Source organism: Nerophis ophidion, linkage group LG02 (genome assembly GCF_033978795.1).
Source record: "Nerophis ophidion isolate RoL-2023_Sa linkage group LG02, RoL_Noph_v1.0, whole genome shotgun sequence".
Lineage (NCBI taxonomy): Eukaryota > Metazoa > Chordata > Actinopteri > Syngnathiformes > Syngnathidae > Nerophis > Nerophis ophidion.
Genome location: NC_084612.1, coordinates 3,418,867 through 3,439,451, shown reverse-complemented (window position 1 = coordinate 3,439,451; position 20,585 = coordinate 3,418,867). Strand labels below are relative to the sequence as shown.

At 42.5% G+C, this 20,585-nt stretch overlaps 1 protein-coding gene across 1 annotated transcript in view; it reads right to left on the bottom strand.

The window, feature by feature from the left end:
* LOC133536041 (AT-rich interactive domain-containing protein 3B-like) overlaps positions 1–20,585 on the bottom strand; it is a 336,012-nt gene that overhangs the window by 18,874 nt on the left and 296,553 nt on the right. Inside the window, exon 5 of the mRNA XM_061876224.1 lies at positions 1,294–1,477. Within this exon, the coding sequence (XP_061732208.1) occupies positions 1,294–1,477 (184 nt within the window). The remainder of the gene's footprint in view (positions 1–1,293; positions 1,478–20,585) is intronic.

The following is a 20,585-nucleotide window of genomic DNA, read 5'->3' as shown; positions in this document are numbered from 1 at the left end:
CAAAGACATGCACCTGGGGATAGGTTGATTGGCAACACTAAATTGGCCCTAGTGTGTGAATGTGAGTGTGAATGTTGTCTATCTGTGTTGGCCCTGCGATGAGGTGGTGACTTGTCCAGGGTGTACCCCGCCTTCCGCCCGACTAGCTGAGATCGGTGCCAGCGCCCCCCGCAACCCGTTTTTTCGACTATTTTTTGGAACCTTGGAGACATCATGCCTCGTCGGTGTGTTGTCGGAGGGTGTAACAACACTAACGGGGGGGGATTCAAGTTGCACCACTGGCAAGAAATCTGCCGCCAGACCCCCATTGAATGTGCCAGAGTGTCTGCACATTTGACCGGCGATGCTAAGACAGACATGGCACAGAGATGTATGGATAACCTGCGGATGCATTTGCAACGATTAAGTCAACAAAATCACAAAGGTGAGTTTTGTTGATGTTGTTGACTTATGTGCTAATCAGACATATTTGGTCACGGCATGCTTCACGGTGGAAGAGGGGTTCGTGCGTCTGCCTCACAATACGAAGGTCCTGTAGTCCTGGGTTCAAATCCAGGCTCGGGATCTTTCTGTGTGGAGTTTGCATGTTCTCCCCGTGAATGCGTGGGTTCCCTCCGGGTACTCCGGCTTCCTCCCACTTCCAAAGACATGCACCTGGGGATAGGTTGATTGGCAACACTAAATTGGCCCTAGTGTGTGAATGTTGTCTGTCTATCTGTGTTGGCCCTGCGATGAAGTGGCGACTTGTCCAGGGTGTACCCCGCCTTCCGCCAGCGCCCCCCGCGGCCCCAAAAGGGAATAATCGGTAGAAAAGGGATGGATGGATGGATATTATTTATTATCTGTATATAAAAACTATATCATACTATAAAAACTATATCATGTGGGGCGGTTTAGCTCGGTTGGTTGAGCAGCCGTGCCAGCAACTTGAGGGTTGCAGGTTCGATTCCCGCTTCCGCCATCCTAGTCACTGCCGTTGTGTCCTTGGGCAAGACACTTTACCCACCTGCTCCCAGTGCCACCCACACTGGTTTGAATGTAACTTAGATATTGGGTTTCACTATGTAAAGCGCTTTGAGTCACTAGAGAAAAGCGCTATATAAATATAATTCACTTCACTTCATATAAATGATATGACATTTCCTAAGTCAAATCCTTTATAAACAAAGTTTAAATGAAAACTCTGTCGTCAAATTTGTTGGACCGCGAAAGAAAAAGACAGGAGTGAGCGAAAAGGGATTGGCGCTGATTGCAGGTATCCATGACGACGCACACACACACACACACACTCACTGCGTGCGCAGGGTGAAGGCCGCGCTGGTGATGGAGGTCGGCAGGTTGAGTCCCTTTGTGATCTCTCTCCAGATCTTCTTGTTGATCACCTCTACCAGGCCGCCCTTCTCCGTCACCAGCTTGTAGAGCATGTACAGGTCCAGCACCTGCTTGGCCATGATGGGGATGCGGTTGACGGGGGTGCCTGAGGACAGCATGAGACCATGAGGACCGTTTGCAACATTTTTGCCTGGTCAAAGGCACTTGAGTTAAATTTGCCTTGAAAAAAAAAAAAAAACATGTTACGGCAATATGGCTCGACCTGGAAAAGGGGATTCGCCAAACAACACGGAGCAAAGCGGCTCCAGACTTTTGATACAGATGCATTCATCTTGTCAAGGGCTTATCTGCACTGAGGCTTGCAGGGGGGAGGTAGGGGAGGGGGGGGGGAATCAAAAAGTGCAACAGTGTACGCCCGGGAGCAGGAGGGGATTGTGGCGACCTGCTAATCCACCGGCAGCAGTGGGGTAGGGGGGGGGGGTGGGGGGGGTCCCTCCTGGCTAGTCCAGTATAATGAAGCTCATTTAGAGGATTGCACGACTAAATCCAGAGTCGAGACCCAGGATGGACCGCTCGTCGGGACCCAGGATGGACCGCTCGTCTGTATCGGTTGGGGACATCTCTACGCTGCTGATCCGCTTGAGATGGTTTCCTGTGGACGGGACTCTCACTGCTGTCTTGGAGCCACTATGGATTGAACTTTCACAGTATCATGTTAGACCCGCTCGACATCCATTGCTTTCGGTCCCGTAGAGGGGGGGGGTTGCCCACATCTGAGGTCCTCTCCAAGGTTTCTCATAGTCAGCATTGTCACTGGCGTCCCACTGAATGTGAATTCTCCCTGCCCACTGGGTGTGAGTTTTCCTTGCCCTTTTGTGGGTTCTTCCGAGGATGTTGTAGTCGTAATGATTTGTGCAGTCCTTTGAGACATTTGTGATTTGGGGCTATATAAATAAACATTGATTGATTGATTGATAATAAGGGCTGTCAAAAAAAATGCGATTAATCACAAAACAGTTTGCATGAATCACGTATATATCCAACTCAAGACTGCCCAAATGATTTATAAAGCAAGTAAAGATTTACTTCCAACAGGGTTACAATATATCTCGGACCTTATCCGAATTTACATTCCTGCGCGCGATTTGAGGTCCGAGAGCCAGTTCCAGCTCGTGGTGCCCAAGACCAGACTTAAGACCAGGGCAGACAGGGCCTTCTCTGTGGTCGGCCCTAAGCTCTGGAACACTCTGCCGCTCCATGTTCAAACTGCTTCCACAGTGGAGTGTTTTAAGTCTGGTCTTAAGACCCACTTTTATTCTTTGGCTTTTAACACTACGTGAGTTGTGTGGTCCTCTGTTCTCTGTGTTTTTTATACACTTTGATTTCTATTTTACTGTTTTAATTGATTTTACCCTTTAAAATAGTTTTTAATCATATTTGTTTTTATATCAATCATCAATCAATGTTTACTTATATGCCCTAAATCACTAGTGTCTCAAAGGGCTGCACAAACCACTACGACATCCTCGGTAGGCCCACATAAGGGCAAGGAAAACTCACACCCAGTGGGACATCGGTGACAATGATGACTATGAGAACATGATACTGTGATACTGATGATACTGATGACTATGAGAACATGATACTGTGATACTGATGATACTGATGACTATGAGAACATATGAGAACATGATACTGTGAAAGATCAATCCATAATGGATCCAACACAGTCGCGAGAGTCCAGTCCATAATGGATCCAACACAGCAGCGAGAGTCCCGTTCACAGCGGAGCCAGTAAAAAATTAAAGATTAAAATAAAATAAAACAAATCGGTCTAAGCCTGGGCCCTGGAGAGGGGGTGCAGACTGAGGCCAAGGGAAAAAAACTAAAACTCATAGCCATGGTACACAGCCCTCTTTAAACATCAAACATCAAAGAACACAGAGGACATTAAAGACATTAAAGCAGCAGATACAAGCAGACACTTCTACATACAGCTATGAATAAAAAGTAAAAGAAACATATCCACTGTGGTGGCCTCTGCGGTGTTCCACGCCATCGTCCGCTGGGGTGGAGGGAGCATGGCCAGAGACAGGAGCAGACCCAACAAAGCAACCAAGACAACAGACTCCACTCTCGGCCAGTGTCCAGTCCGCATGGATGAGCGAGGATACGTCCAATATAGGTTATATTAAAATGTATATATTACCACTTTATATGGAATTCAAATAAATTGTGTATATATAATATATATATATATATATATATATATATATATATATATATATAGAGTGTACAAATGTATATGTTTGATTTAAATGTTAAACTGTGTATATGAGACGTGTGCTACAAATATGTTGCTTATATATTGTTTAACAAAAAAGTAATAGAAGTGAAGCATGTTTTAGATTTTATATATTTTGAACCTTGTTCTTGTTGTGATGGGGTAGGTTTATATAAGCGTTGCTTCAACCTACAACCTTTCGGCTCAATCATTGCTCAAATGAGTGTTTTTTCTTTCTTTTCTTGTTGTTGTTCTTTGTTTTATGTGAAGATTGCCGAAATAAAATACATTGATTGATTGATTGATATGTGCAGATTAATCACACTGTTTATTTTGCTCCTTTACCTTCTAAGCTATTTGAACAATAAAAACGCATTTGTGTACAAATATTGGGGTCTTTAAAAGGCCTACTGAAAGCCACAACTACCGAGTTTATATATCAATGATGAAATATTAACATTGCAACACATGGCAATTAGTTTACAAAATTGCAATTTTAAATTTTGCGCCGAAATATCCTGCTGAAACGTCTCGGTATGATGACGCTTGCGCGTGACGTCAGGCATTGTAGAGGACATTTTGTTCCCAGCTTTAAGTCGTCTGCTTTCATCGCATAATTCCACAGTATTCTGGACTCTGTGTTGCTGAATCTTTTGCAATTTGTTCAATGAATAATGGAGACGTCAAAGAAGAAGGCTGTAGGTAGGAAGCGGTGTATTGCGGCCGCCTTAAGCAACACAAACACAGCTGGTGTTTCATTGTTTACATTCCCGAAAGATGACGGTGAAGATTTACTATGGAACAGAGCGGTCAAGTGAACACGGTTGGATTGGACCACACACACAAAGTACAGTGTATTATGCAGCGATCATTTCGATCTTTCGAAAAGGGTCCATTGCGAAGGGCAAAGATGAGCATCGCCACCACCCGTCGACTGGTGCTGAAGAAAGGTGCGAGGCCGACCTTCAGGTTGTACATGTACGACCTTATAATCTCACTAAAACACTAGTAACACAATAAGCAGATAAGGGATTTTCCAGAATTATCCCAATAAATTTGTCTAATAACATCTGAAACGCTCCCACTGTATAGTCTTTTTTTTTTTTTCCTAGTCCTTCACTCTCACTTTCCTCATCCACGAATCTTTCATCCTCGCTCAAATTAATGGGGAAATCGTCGCTTTCTCGGTCCGAATCGCTCTCGGTGCTGGTGGCCATGATTGTGCACAATGTTCAGATGTGAGGAGCTCCACAACCCGTGGCGTCACGCGCATATCGTCTGCTACTTCCGGTACAGGCAAGGCTTTTTTTATCAGCACCGAAAGCTGCAAACTTTATCGTCGATGTTGCCTACTAAATCCTTTCAGCAAATATATGGCAAGATCGCGAAATGATCAAGTATGACACATAGAATGGACCTGCTATCCCCGTTTGAATAAGAATTTCTCATTTCCATAGGCCTTTAAATGGACACAGGCCTTTTTGAAAGCTTACACAAACGTATTAAAAAAAAAAAAAAACAACAACACAGTTATAGTCTGTGAAAACTTCCTCAAATAGTGACCTCCGCTCTAAAGGAGTTAATTAACAGTCGTTCACCTGAAACTAATAGCACCTTTATTTGCCCTCAGGACAAATGACAACCAGGTGGTCATTAAATGACAGTACTTCAAAGACACACACACACACACACACACACACACACACACACACACACACACACACACACACACACACACACACACACACACACACACACACGCACACACACACACACATACACAAAGTGTCCCAATTCAGGGTCTGCATCCTTCAAAGGGCTAATTTGAAGGCCATTTTCGTCACAACGTTGCGCGAAGGCTGTCCCATCCATCCATCCATCCATTTCCTACCGCTTGTCCCTTTTGGGGTCGCGGGGGGTGCTGTCCCAATTCATTCAAATTCGAAGGCTCCTCCAAATGCAGCCGACGAACGCGCCCTCCTTCCCCCTGTATTCGGAGGATGCCCCTCGACTATTCTTCGTGGACTCACATATCCCAAGATGCTTTGCGGGGCTTTCTTCAACCCGGACCTTTTTGACGATGGCGGCAAACGCAAGCAGCGAAATACACTTTCAAACCTAAGTATCCTCCGCACGCCAGACTGTCCCGTTTAACAACAGGTGAGGGTCCTCTCCAAGGTTTCGCATTGTCATCCCACTGGGTTGAGTTTTTCCTTGCCCTGATGTGGGATCTGAACCGAGGATGTCGTTGTGGCTTGTGCAGCCCTTTGAGACACTTGTGATTTAGGGCTAAATAAATAAACATTGATTGATTGAGTTATGCAACTGTATTTAGTGACAGTGGTTTTCTGAAGTGTTCCTGAGCCCATGTGGTGATATCCTTTAGAGATTGATGTCGGTTTTTGATTCACGGTGGCAGAGGGGTTAGTGCGTCTGCCTCACAATACGAAGGTCCTGCAGTCTTGGGTTCAATCCCAGGCTCGGGATCTTTCTGTGTGGAGTTTGCATGTTCTCCCCGTGAATGCGTGGGTTCCCCCCGGGTACTCCGGCTTCCTCCCACCTCCAAAGACATGCACCTGGGGATAGGTTGATTGGCAACACTAAATTGGCCCTAGTGTGTGAATGTTGTCTGTCTATCTGTGTTGGCCCTGCGATGAGGTGGCGACTTGTCCAGGGTGTACCCCGCCTTCCGCCCGATTGTAACTGAGATAGGCGCCAGCGCCCCCCGCGACCCCAAAAGGGAATAAGCGGTAGGAAATGGATGGATGGATGATTGAGTTATGCAACTGTATTTAGTGACAGTGGTTTTCTAAAGTGTTCCTGAGCCCATGTGGTGATATCCTTTAGAGATTGATGTCGGTTTTTGATAAAGCGATCGAAGGTCATGGACATTCAATGTTGGTTTCCGGCCACGCCGCTAAAGTGGAGAGATTTCTCCAGATTCTCTGAACCTTTTGATGATATTACGGACCGTAGATGTTAAAATCTCGAAATTTCTTGCAACTGCACTTCGAGAAACGTTTTTCTTAAACTGTTTGACTATTTGCTCTCGCAGTTGTGGACAAAGGGGTGTACCTCGCCCCATCCTTTCTTGTGAAAGACTGAGCATTTTTTGGGAAGCTGTTTTTATAGCCAATCATGGCACCCACCTGTTCCCAATTAGCCTGCACACTTGTGAGATGTTCCAAATAAGTGTTTGATGAGCATTCCTCAACTTTATTAGTATTTATTGCCACCTTTCCCAACTTCTTTGTCACGTGTTGCTGGCATCAAATTCTAAAGTTAAAAAAAAAAAAAGTTTATCAGTTTGAACATCAAATATGTTGTCTTTGTAGCATATTCAACTGAATATGGCTTGAAAATGATTTGCAAAATCATTGTGTTCTGTTTATATTTACATCTAACATAATTTCCCAACTCATAAAGAAACGGGGTTTTCTACAATGCGTCCACCCTGCTATCTGAAAAGCACTGATTTAGTGGGACATCTGCCACCTGCAGGCCTGGCAGGGGTATTGCAGTTGTTTTCCTTAGTATTGAGCAATAAACACACATTGTTTGGACACTGTGTTTTCCTCCTCTTTGTGCATGTGGACCGTGCAACAATAGGATTGCACAGCAGGCTAGAGATGACACAAGGGCGTGTGAATAGAGACGATGCCATGAATACGGAGGACCACCTACAACTCAATGTTGTGCATCTCTCAAGTGACATCAACATTTTAACATACACAACAGTAGAGGTGTCCGATAATATCGGACTGCCGATTTTTTGGGCCGATAAATGCTTTAAAATGTAATATCGGAAATAATCGGTATCGGTTTCAAAAAGTAAAATGTATGACTTTTTAAAACGCCGCTGTACGGAGTGGTACACTTACGTAGGGAGAAGCACAGAGCGCTAATAAACCTCAAAAGGCACTGCCTTTGCGTGCCGGCCCAATCTCATAATCAGCCATGTCATTTAAAGCCATAAAGGAGTGGAACGACCTCACAACAAACTTGAAAAGTTTAAAGGGGAACATCATCACAATTTCAAAAGGGATGAAAACAATAATAATCGGTTCCCAGTGGCTTGTTTTATTTTTCGAAGTTTTTTTCAAAATTTTACACCTCCCGGAATATCCCTAAAAAAAGCTTTAAAGTTCTTGATTTTCGCTATTTGCGATGCGACTGTCCATTTCCCTGTGACGTCACACAGTGCTGCCAATACAAACAACATGGCGGTTACCACAGCAAGATATAGCGACATTAGCTTGGATTCAGACTCGGATTTCAGCGGCTTAAGCGATTCAGCAGATTACGCATGTATTGAAACAGATGGTCGGAGTATGGAGGCAGATAGCGAAAACGAAATTGAAGAAGAAATTGAAGCTATTGAGCGAATAGCTATTGACGCTATTCGGCCATAACATGGGTATACCTAATGAAGTGGCCCATAGCATGGCTGCCTTATTAGCATCGCCGGTAAAATGTGCGGACCAAACGATCAGGACTTTCCCATCTTGTGACACTGGAGCAACTTAAATCTGTCGATTGGTAAGTGTTTGTTTCGCATTAAATGTGGGTATCTAGTTTCAAATGTACATACAGCTAGCATAAATAGCATGTTAGCATCGATTAGCATAGCATGTTAGCATTGATTAGCTGGCAGTCATGGTGCGACCAAATATGTCTGATTAGCACATAAGTCAACAACATCAACAAAACTCACCTTTGTGATTTCGTTGACTTAATCGTTGCAAATGTATCTGCAGGTTATCCATACATCTCTGTGCCATGTCTGTCTTAGCATCGCCGGTAAAATATTAAGACACTCTGGCAAATTCAATGGGGGTCTGGCGGCAGATTTCTTGCCAGTGGTGCAACTTGAATCCCTCCCTGTTAGTGTTGTTACACCCTCCGACAACACACCGACGAGGCATGATGTCTCAAAGGTTCCAAAAAATAGCCGAAAAAACGGAAAATAACAGAGCCGAGACCCGGTGTTTGTAATGTGAAAATGAAAATGGCGGGTGTGTTACCTCGGTGACGTCACGTTCTGACGTCATCGCTAAAAGACCGATAAACAGAAAGGCGTTTAATTTGCCAAAATTCACCCATTTAGAGTTCGGAAATCGGTTAAAAAAAATACACGGTCTTTTTTCTGCAACATCAAGGTATATATTGACGCTTGCATAGGTTTGGTGATAATGTTCCCCTTTAACAGATTACTCTTCATTGACATCCATCCATCCATTTTCTACCGCTTATTCCCTTTGGGGTCGCGGGGGGTGCTGGTGCCTATCTCAGCTACAACCGGGCGGAAGGCGGTGTACACCCTGAACGAGTCGCCATCAAATCGCATTACAAAGGAAGTTAAAAAGGGGCTTTGGAGCAATCAAAGCTGCTCACACGGTCACTAAGGTGGCCTCTATATTAGGCAGATCAACTTAATTTGTATTATATTTATCCATGACAGCATTTTTGTTGTAAATTGTGAGGTGTGTGTGTGTTAAAATCATGGTTGTTTTTACAAATGATGACAGATGTGAACAAGAGCATGTATTGTCTTAGTGTGATTATGTAAATGAGATGTGGTTGTATTGTATATTAAGTATGTGTCCAGGAAAGGAGATTTTATGACTTTTCTTAATTTGATTTTGTGATTTGGTATGTTTTTACTTTAATAATTGTATTGCATGATTTTTGTATCCCTTTAATTTAGGTAGCCAGGAACTGCAGATGGAAATTAGCTGTTTAGCTATAATCTGGTACAGAACATATCTGTCTTTGAGCTTAATGTTTCTGTGCATTGTCCCTTCAAATAAAGACTAAACAATAATATATACGGCTTTTCCCACACACAAGTGAATGCACGCATACTTGTTCAACAGCCATACAGGTCACACTGAGGGTGGCCGTATAAACAACTTTAACACTGTTACAAATATGCGCCGCACTGTGAACCCACACTAAACAAGAATGACAAACACATTTCGGGAGAACATCCGCACCGTAACACGACAGAACAAATTATTAGCCACTAACTCTTTCGGGACACTACAATATACACCCCCCTGCGGCCCCCCCAACTCCGCCCACCTAAACGTCCTCAAGCTCTCTCGGGGAGCTGCTGTTTTGAGGCATGTTAAAAAAAATTATGCACTCTGTGACTTCAATAATAATATGGCAGGGCCATGTTGGAATTGTTTTCCATAACTTGAGTTGATTTATTTTGGAAAACCTTGTTACATTGTTTAATGCATCACAACAAAATTAGGCATAAAAATGTGTTAATGCCACGACTGTATATATCGGTATCGGTTGATATCGGAATCAGTAATTAAGAGTTGGACAATATCGGCAAAAAAGCCATTATCGGACATCTCTACACAATAGTGATAGTCCCATGACTATTTCCTGTTATCTACTGTATGACTCTTTCTTTTTCTGACATGCTGAATATAAAATAGGATGAGACACGTCACGTCAAAATTCCGTTTTTTTCATATTTCAGCAGGAGCGCGCTAAAAGGGTTTAGCTGGTTAAAGTCGGGGCAGGAAAACAGGCATCTAATCCGCAGAGCTCGTTAACACGAGGCAAAACAAGCCGGCCTGATGCCAGGACGCCAGCGCTGCTCGGGTAAAGATAAACTGAAACATGATAAGCAATAGAGAACTGGGGGCCAAATAGTCCTTTGATGAATGTAACACACATTCATACTGACCGTTTAAACCCTCTAGCGGTGGCCCCATCTAGTATTGATATCACGTTGGTCCAATATCAGCAAAAAAAAAAAAGTATCGGATTATATCGGCCTGCATCTGCACTTTCCATTTCCAATATTAGTTTTACTACAAGCAGTCCTGCGGCGTGTTTGTGTGCGATATCATGAGCGATCTGTGATGAGCTGGCGACTTGTCCAGGGTGTACGCCGCCTTCCGCCCGATTGCAGCTGAGATAGGCTCCAGCACCCACCACGACCCCAAAAGGGACAAGCGCTAGTAGATGGATGGATGGATCATGAGCGATACAAGCAGTCCTGCATCGTGTTTGAGTGTGATATCATGAGCGATACAAGAAGCCCTGCAGCGTGTTTACTTGTGTGTGATGTCATGTGCGATACAAGCAGTCTTGCAGCATGTTTACTTGTGTGCGATACAAGCAGTCCCGCAGCATTTTTACCTGTGTGCGATACAAGCAGTCCTGCAGCATGTTTACTTGTGTGCGATACAAGCAGTCCCGCAGCATTTTTACCTGTGTGCGATACAAGCAGTCCTGCAGCATGTTTACCTGTTTGGGATATCATGTGCCATACAAGCAGCCATGTAGCGTGTTTGCCAGTGTGCGATGTCATGTGTCACACAAGCAGTCCTGCAGCGTGTTTACTTGTGCGATATAAGAAGTCCTGCAGCGTGTTCACTTGTGTGATATCATATGCAATACAAGCATTCCTGCACGAGTTTACTTGTGTGGGATACAGGCAGTCCTGTAGCGTGTTTATTTGTGTGCGATATCATGTGTGATGCAAGCAGTCCTGCCGCATGTTTACTCTTGTGCGTTACAAGCAGTCCAGCAGCGTGTTTACTTGTGCGATACAAGCAGTCCTGCAGCGTGTTTACTTTTGTGAAATATCATGTGCAATACAAGCAGTCCTGCAGCGTGTTTACTTTTGTGAAATATCATGTGCAATACAAGCAGTCTTGCAGCGTGTTTACTCGTGTGCGATACAAGCAGTCCTGCAGCGTGTTTACTCGTGTGCGATACAAGCAGTCCTGCAGCGTGTTTACTTTTGTGCAATATCATGTGCGATACAAGCAGTCCTGCAGCGTGTTTACTTGTGTGCGATACAAGCAGTCCTGCAGCGTGTTTACTTTTGTGCAATATCATGTGCGATACAAGCAGTCCTGCAGCGTGTTTACTTGTGTGCGATACAAGCAGTCCTGCAGCGTGTTTACTTTTGTGCAATATCATGTGCGATACAAGCAGTCCTGCAGCGTGTTTACTTGTGTGCGATACAAGCAGTCCTGCAGCGTGTTTACTTTTGTGCAATATCATGTGCGATACAAGCAGTCCTGCAGCATGTTTACTTGTGCGATACAAGCAGTCCTGCAGCGTGTTTACTTTTGTGAAATATCATGTGCAATACAAGCAGTCCTGCAGCGTGTTTACTCGTGTGCGATACAAGCAGTCCTGCAGCGTGTTTGCTTTTGCGATACAAGCAGTCCTGCAGCGTGTTTACTTTTGTGCAATATCATGTGCGATACAAGCAGTCCTGCAGCGTGTTTACTTGTGTGCGATACAAGCAGTCCTGCAGCGTGTTTACTTGTGTGCGATACAAGCAGTCCTGCAGCGTGTTTACTTTTGTGCAATATCATGTGCGATACAAGCAGTCCTGCAGCGTGTTTACTTGTGTGCGATACAAGCAGTCCTGCAGCGTGTTTACTTTTGTGCAATATCATGTGCGATACAAGCAGTCCTGCAGCATGTTTACTTGTGCGATACAAGCAGTCCTGCAGCGTGTTTACTTTTGTGAAATATCATGTGCAATACAAGCAGTCCTGCAGCGTGTTTACTCGTGTGCGATACAAGCAGTCCTGCAGCGTGTTTGCTTTTGCGATACAAGCAGTCCTGCAGCGTGTTTACTTTTGTGCAATATCATGTGCGATACAAGCAGTCCTGCAGCGTGTTTACTTTTATAAAGCTGAACACCCAGGTATCATCTAAGTGTCCTTTAATAAGCACATAGTTTATTTTTTTTATTGTCAAGTCATTTACAAAAAGGTAAACAACCTTGACTTTAGATTACTAGGAGCTAGCAGCTACACAACGGCTAAGCACACAATAGCATACAAGCTAGCAAAATGTAACCATTTAACAATAAAACAGCACATTTGTCGATATCAACAAGTATCAAATAGTTATAGATACACATAGGGGTGTAACGCTACACAAAAATTTCGGTTCGGTACGTACATCGGTTTAGAAGTCACCTTTCGGTTCATTTTCGGTACAGTAAGAAAACATGATATTCATTTTTTGGTTATTTATTTACCACATTTTTAAACAATGGGTTTATCCTTTCAACATTGGGAACACTAATAATTCTGCCCACGTTAATCAACATTAAACTGCCTCAACTTGTTACTTGGATTAAATAAAATGACAAAACTTTTCTTCTACATATAAAAAGTGCAACATTAAACAGTTTCAAGTCAACTCGTCATGCATAATTTACTACAGCATTTTGGAAGCCTGTAGTTGATTTTAATTACGTAAATGTTATATTTTTATCAACTTGTGATAGCAGGGACCCTGCCATTCAAACTAGGCTGCGACATAACTAATGCTGAAAAAATAGTACAACAGCAATAGGAGAGACTATTCATCCCTGAACACCATGGAGTTCATGTAGGCTTAATGATGCAGTTACATTATTATATCACTAGCGCACACACGCACGCACGCACGCACGCACACACACAGCACAATGAGCTAACATTACGCTAAAAGTTAATCAACCTTCACCTCAAGCCAGGACTGCGTGCAAGCTGAGCTGCAATTTGTTTCTAGAACGTTGACTCGGAGGTGTTTATTATAATTTGGGGAGAGTCCACTGCTTACCTGCTAAACACCTATCTGCTCGATGCTGAAGCGCTGGCTGCATGCGCTCTAAATACGCAATGCTGATTGGTTGTAACCGCTCTGAATGTGCACTGCTGATTGGTTGTTACCGCTATATATGTAACCAATCAGATGGTTGTGTGGGTGGGACAATGCTGGGTGCTGTGTAGGAAACAGAGACAGAGGCAGAACGGAGCGGAGCAGCTTGTTAAGACTTTAGACTTCATTTGTTCGTGGGGAAACTTGTTCGGTCCACCTTCGAAACCGAACAGGAACCCCCGTACCGAAACGGTTCAATACAAATACACGTACCGTTACACCCCTAGCTACACATTACTTACACATACAAAGTCTACAAGGCAGGAGCCTACTAGAAATCATCCAGTAAAGAACGTGTCCGCATCATCCAACTTACAGTGTCATGAACTTAACTTAGTATAAATGTTTATAATCACTATGTAACGCCAAAAACAATTACCACTCCACTTCAACTTAAGACCGCATAAGTCCATTCCAGACAATAAATAATGGGTTAGTGTGTTGTCCATACATTGTTCCGTTTGACTCATTTCACTTTTCTAACATTCCATACAACTAAATAATATCATAATAATATGTATGATTCCTGCTAATATTAGATCAGATCAATATCGAAATCATATTGAAAGTAAAAAAGCTTGGGATAGTCTTAACACTCACACAATCATTGATGGCATGTTCCCAAGGCTAACTAGTTCCCATCCATCATTGCTACTAATGATGGGGACTTTTTGACGATATGTGTTTCATGCTTAAAATTGTTGTGTGAGGCCCGCTGGCACATTTTCACTTTGGCCCCTGGAGGCAAACAGTTGGGCCCCCTGGTGGAGACAGTGCGGCACGTGCTGAGCGTTGCATCATCTTGCGCGCACGCTAAACACAGACGTCACCGTCAGGCCGGAAAAAAGCTGCCGTCGTCTTTTGCGGGCCGTTCCAGAAGGCATCAAAAGCACGGGGCGTGCTTGGCTGTCAGTTATTTGATGCAACGCCAGCGCATCAATCCCGCATCAAACAATTAGTACAACCGGAGGGGTCAGAGGTCAGCCGGGAGGTGTTGGTGGGGGGATTATTGATGTGTGAATTAAAAGTGCAGGTCAGCAGGAAGCCATGTTTTTCATGGCCACCCCGGAACCATGAACAATGATGGGACAACAATTGAGATACAAGAGTGCTGGACAACCCCCCCGCCCCCAAACCACACAGGCTTTTATTTTATTCACACCTTTGGCACCTCAAATCACATGCACTCATAAAACTGTGGAGTGTGGTGCAGTAGTAGCAGCAATATATGTATTATTATTATCATTATTATTAGTAGTAGTAATAGTAGTAGCAGCATTATATGCATTATTATTATTACTATTATTATTAGTATTAGTAGTAGTAGTAGCAGCATTATATGTATTATTAGTAGTAGTAGCAGCATTATATGTATTATTATTATCATTATTATTAGTAGTAGTAGTAGCATTATATGTAATATTATTATTAGTAGTAGTAGTAGTAAATGGGTTATACTTGTATAGCGCTTTTCTACCTTCAAGGTACTTAAAGCGCTTTGACACTATTTCCACATTCACCCATTCACACACTGATGGCGGGAGCTGCCATGCAAGGCGCTAACCAGGACCCATCAGGAGCAACGCTGAGATGTCTTGCTCAAGGACACAACGGACGTGACGAGGTTGGTAGAAGGTGAGGCTTGAACCAGGGACCCTCAGGTTGCTGGCACAGCCACTCTCGCAACTGTGCTACGCCGTCCCCCAGCAGTAGTAGTAGCAGCATTGTATGTAGTATTATTATTATTATTAGTAGTAGTAGTAGTAGTAGCAGCATTGTATGTATTATTATTAATAGTAGTAGTAGTAGTGGTAGTGACAGCATGAGATGTAGTATTATTATTATTAGTAGTAGTAGTAGTAGCAGCATTATATGTATTAGTAGTAGTAGTAGTAGTCGCAGCATTATATGTATTATTATTATTATTTTTAATATTATTAGTAGTAGTAGTGCTGCTGCTGCTACAACTACTACTACCACTCGTAGTAGCATGATATGTATTATTATTATTATTATTAGTAGTAGTAGTAGTATTTGTAGCAGCAGCAGTATTATTATTACTACTAATAGTAGTAGTAGTAATAGTAGCAGTACCAGCATTAGATCAATCAATCAATCAATCAATCAATCGTTTATTTATATGGCCCTAAATCACTAGTGTCTCAAAGGGCTACACAAACCACAACACCACTAGATGTATTATTATTATTAGTAGTAGTCGTAGCAGCAGCAACATTATATGTAATATTATAATTACTATTATTATTAATAGTACTAGTAGCAGCGTTATATGTATTATTATTATTATTATTATTAGTAGTAGTAGTAGCACCAGCATTATATGTATTATTATTATTATTAGTAGTAGCATTATTTGTATTATTTTTAGCAGTAGTACTAGTAGCAGCAGCATATGTATTATTATTATTATTAGTAGTAGCAGCAGCATTATATGTATTATTATTATTAGTGGTAGTAGTAGTAGAAGTAGCAGCAGCAGCAGTACATGTATTGTTATTGGTAGTAGCAGCATTTTACAGTATGCATTATCATTAGTAGTTGTAGTAGTAGTAGCAGCGGAATGTACTATTATTATTATTAGTAGTAGTAGTAGCAGCAGCGTTATATGTATTATCATTAGTAGTAGTAGTAGTAGTAGCAGCAGCAGCAGCATTATATGTATTATTATTATTTATATTAGTAGTAGTAGTAGTAGTAGTAGTAGTAGCATTATATGTATTAGTAGTAGTAGTAGTAATAGCATTATTTGTATTATTATTAGTAGTAGTACTTGTAGTAGTAGTCGTCGCATTATATGTATTAGTAGTAGTAGCATTATATGTATTATTATTATTAGTAGTAGTAGCAGCAGCAGGATTATATGTATTATTATTATTATTATTATTAGTAGTAGTAGTAGTAGTAATAGCATTATATGTATTATTATTATTATTAGTAGTAGTAGTAGTAATAGCATTATATGTATTATTATTATTATTACGAGTAGTAGTTGTCGCATTATATGTATTAGCAGTAGTAGCATTATATGTATTATTAGTAGTAGTAGTAATAGTAGTAGTAGTTGCATTAGTGACCTGGCACAGCATAGCACAGCATAAAAGGTTTGGTGGACAAAATGAGACACTGAAGGAGTGGCATAAAAAACATCTCTGTGGCAGCTTCGGAGAAAGTTCAACACGTATACAAACGACGATGAGTTCAAGGATCGCTGAAATTAGCAGGACAAAACGGTGCTCAACAAATACTCTCATCAGTGATGCATGTTCAACATAAAACAGTGGGATTTCTAACAATTAGAAAGGTTTGTTCTCCTACAGAAAACATCCATCCATTTTCTGGAGCCTATCTCAGCTGCATTTGGGCGGAAGGCATATTTAAACAAAAACAAAAAAAAAAATCTTCATTATTTTCCATTTTCACACTAGGGCGGCCTTTGAAGAGCCCCGGTCTAGCCCTAAATCAAAAGTGCCTCAAAGGGCTTCACAATAAAGGCTGCGTTGGTTCATTTTCAGGGGAAAGTCAATCGGTCCTAGACAAGCTGTACACTGACTACTCTAAATACTCTACATGTAAAGAGAATGTAAAATGTCATAAAGTGCTGCTTGAAACGTCAGATTCTGCACATCGTGTGTATCCTACCATGCCATTCACTAGAAGACACATAATGTTTCATGTTTCAGCACGTTGCCACCTCATTGGGCACCTTCAATAAGTCTATAATTGTCCAAAAAACCCAACAGCTGTCCAGAGCCTTTGGTGTCCGCAACATCTGCACGGCTTTCAACCCTGGAGACGTTTACCTCTAACAATCTTAATTGGAGCACTGCGAAAGAGGAAGAAAAAAAAAAAAAAAAAAACACCTTTTGATGGCCTGAAGCCCTTCATCCTAAGCTGCTGAGATGGTTGCAAGGAGGAGATGACGTGGCAGCGCACGCTGAGGACAGGAGACCTTGTTGGCTATTTCATCTCTCCATAAAGCCTTGATTTGTCCACTCAGCTGCTCTGAGCCCATCTGTAATTGGCTGCAGGCTTCACCTCCCATCATCCTTTGCCCCGCGCTGATTTCCCCCCAGGGACAGGGACATCAGGAGCCCAGTGATTAATGGCACCGGGGGTCAGGGGTCGCCTTGGTGGGAAGTGCCACGGTCCAGGGCCCCCGGACCACTCCCCGGGTCCATCCCCCTCCCCCGGCTTCCACTGCAAACATGAGCGCCGCGCGGCCAGCGGCTAGACTGGGAGTGATAAGCGGCACAGACGGTCCGGGGGAACGCGTCTGCGTGTCTGACTCTACAGGACCGGTTTCAAGCCAAAGTGCGGCCTGGGGGCCGTTTGAGGGACGCACCCTGGCGACATTTCTCAAAGTAAAATGTAACACCATAAAGGAGGGGTTAGGGCCTCTTCGGAAAATAGTCAACTGTTTGTCGAGAAACAAAATAAATGGGTTGTACTTGTATAGCGCTTTTCTACCTTCAAGGTACTCAAAGCGCTTTGACACTACTTCCACATTTACCCATTCACACACACTGATGGAGGGAGCTGCCATGCAAGGCGCCAACCAGCACCCATCAGGAGCAAGGGTGAAGTGTCTTGCTCAGGATACAACGGACGTGACAAGGTTGGTACTAGGTGGGATTTGAACCAGGGACCCTCGGGTTGCGCACGGCCACTCTACCACGCCGTCCCAATGATAAATGGGTTGTACTTGTATAGCGCTTTTCTACCTTCAAGGTACTCAAAGCGCTTTGACATTACTTCCACATTTACCCATTCACACACACATTCACACACTGATGGAGGGAGCTGCCATGCAAGGCGCCAACCAGCACCCATCAGGAGCAAGGGTGAAGTGTCTTGCTCAGGATACAACGGACGTGACAAGGTTGGTACTAGGTGGGATTTGAACCAGGGACCCTCGGGTTGCGCACGGCCACTCTACCACTGCGCCACGCTGTCCCCCAAAATGAAACTTTGATGGCAGGACATCACAGCGAGGAACCCACTTACTGTATGTGAGGGAAATAATGAATGAATGAAAAAAGTTTATTTCGGTCATATAATCAATCAACCATTTTGTGTGATCTTATTTATTTATTAACCACAATCCAGGCAGAAAGGAACGGATATGTGAAGGCTGTTCAAATGTCCAGATTGAGCCGGTACTTGCAATTAATAAATCACCCAAAAGCAATCACCCACTGATTTAATAATGGTGTCAGTGAAGCCAGAAAAACAGATAGTTTCAGTGATAAAGGGATGCCATTTTTTGAAGTGTACCTATGATGAAAATTACAGACCTCTGTCATCATTTTAAGTGAGAGAACTTGCACAATCGGTGGCTGACTAAATACTTTTTTGCCCCACTGTATTTATACATATATACATACACACACACATACATTTATACACACACACACGCCCATATACATACACATGTACATACACATGTACACACACACACACACACACACACACACACAATTTATACATACGCACACACACATTTACATATATATATATATATATATATATATATATGTATACATTTACCCACAAAATCCATGGTCATTGACCCGATATACTCAATTTATCCACATGAGCGCAGCAAAATGTCAGCGATTAGACTGTCAAATATTTTAAATGAAATTGTCGACGCCCCGCAGGCCACATTTCTTATTTAGCGCGTGATGTCTCGCCGGCCAAACTGAAGACGACGGCGGGCTGCACTTGTTTGGACTCCCCTGATTTAAAGGTCTACTGAAATGAGATTTTTTTATTCAAACGGGGTTAGCAGGTCCATTCTATGTGTCATACTTGATCATTTCGGGATATTGCCATATTTTTGCTGAAAGGATTTAGTAGAGAACATCGACGATAAAGTTTGCAACTTTCGGTGCTAAGAGAAAAGCCCTGCCTCTACCGGAAGTCGCAGACGATGACGTCACATGTTTGATGGCTCCTCACATCTTCACATTGATTATAATGGGAGCCTCCAACAAAAAGTGCTATTGGGACCGAGAAAACGACAATTTCCCCATTAATTTGAGCGAGGATGAAAAATTTGTGTTTGAGGATATTGATAGCGACGGACTAGAAAAAAGTTAAAAAAAAAAGTTTAAAAAAAAAACACGATTGCATTGGGACGGATTCCGATGTTTTTAGAGACATTTACTAGGTTAATCCTGGGAAATCCCTTATCTTTCTATTGTGTTGCTAGTGTTTTAGTGAGTTAAGTAGTACCTGATAGTCGGAAGGGTGTCTCCACGGGTGTCTTGACGCGCAGTGTCTCGGGGGAGTCGACGGCAGCTATGGACGGCGCGAACTCATCTTTTCTACGGTAAGAACTGACTTTTTAACCACAATTTTCTCACCGAAACCTGCTGGTTGACATTTGGTAAAGATCCATGTTCTCTTGACCGCGCTCTGATCCATAGGAAAGTTTCACCTCCAGGAATTTTAAACAAGGAATCACCGTGTGTTTGTGTGGTTAAAGGCTAAGGCTTCCCAGCTCCATCTTTCTACTGTGACTTCTCCATTATTAATTGAACAAATTGCAAAAGATTCAGCAACACAGATGTCCAAAATACTGTATAATTATGCGGTTAAAGCAGACGACTTTTAGCTGTGTGTGTGTGCAGCGCTCATACTTCCTAAAAACCTGTGACGTCTTGCGTACACGTCATCATTACACGATGTTTCGAAGATAAAACTCCCGGGAAATTTAAAATTGTAATTTAGTAAACTAAAAAGGCCGTATTGGTATGTGTTGCAATGTTAATATTTGAAATTGTGATATTCAATACATTTCATATTGCTACTTTTTCTGTGGTAAAAAAAAAATTGTCTGTGCTGCAATTATTTTCATTTAGTAGCACTGGTGCTACTAAATGAAAAAGCTAAACGTACATTGATGTTGACGCTAACAAATAGCACCAACGATGCTATAATGTGGTCATCGGAATAAAGCCCAACTTAAGCTTTTACTTTTTGTTATGAAAATCGAGAAATAAAAGAGTGGATTGGAGTAACAATTACAATATTTACTACTAGGACTTAACATGACGTTGCGCGTGTCCGCCTTTGTAGTCAGTGCCGACACTATAGACCAGTCGTCCCCATCCACCGGGCTCGAAGGATTTTTTTATTAATCTAAAAAAATGTTTTATTTAATTTTATTTTTTTATTTTTATTTACTTATTAAATCAACATAAAAAACACAAGATACACTTACAATTAGTGCACCAAC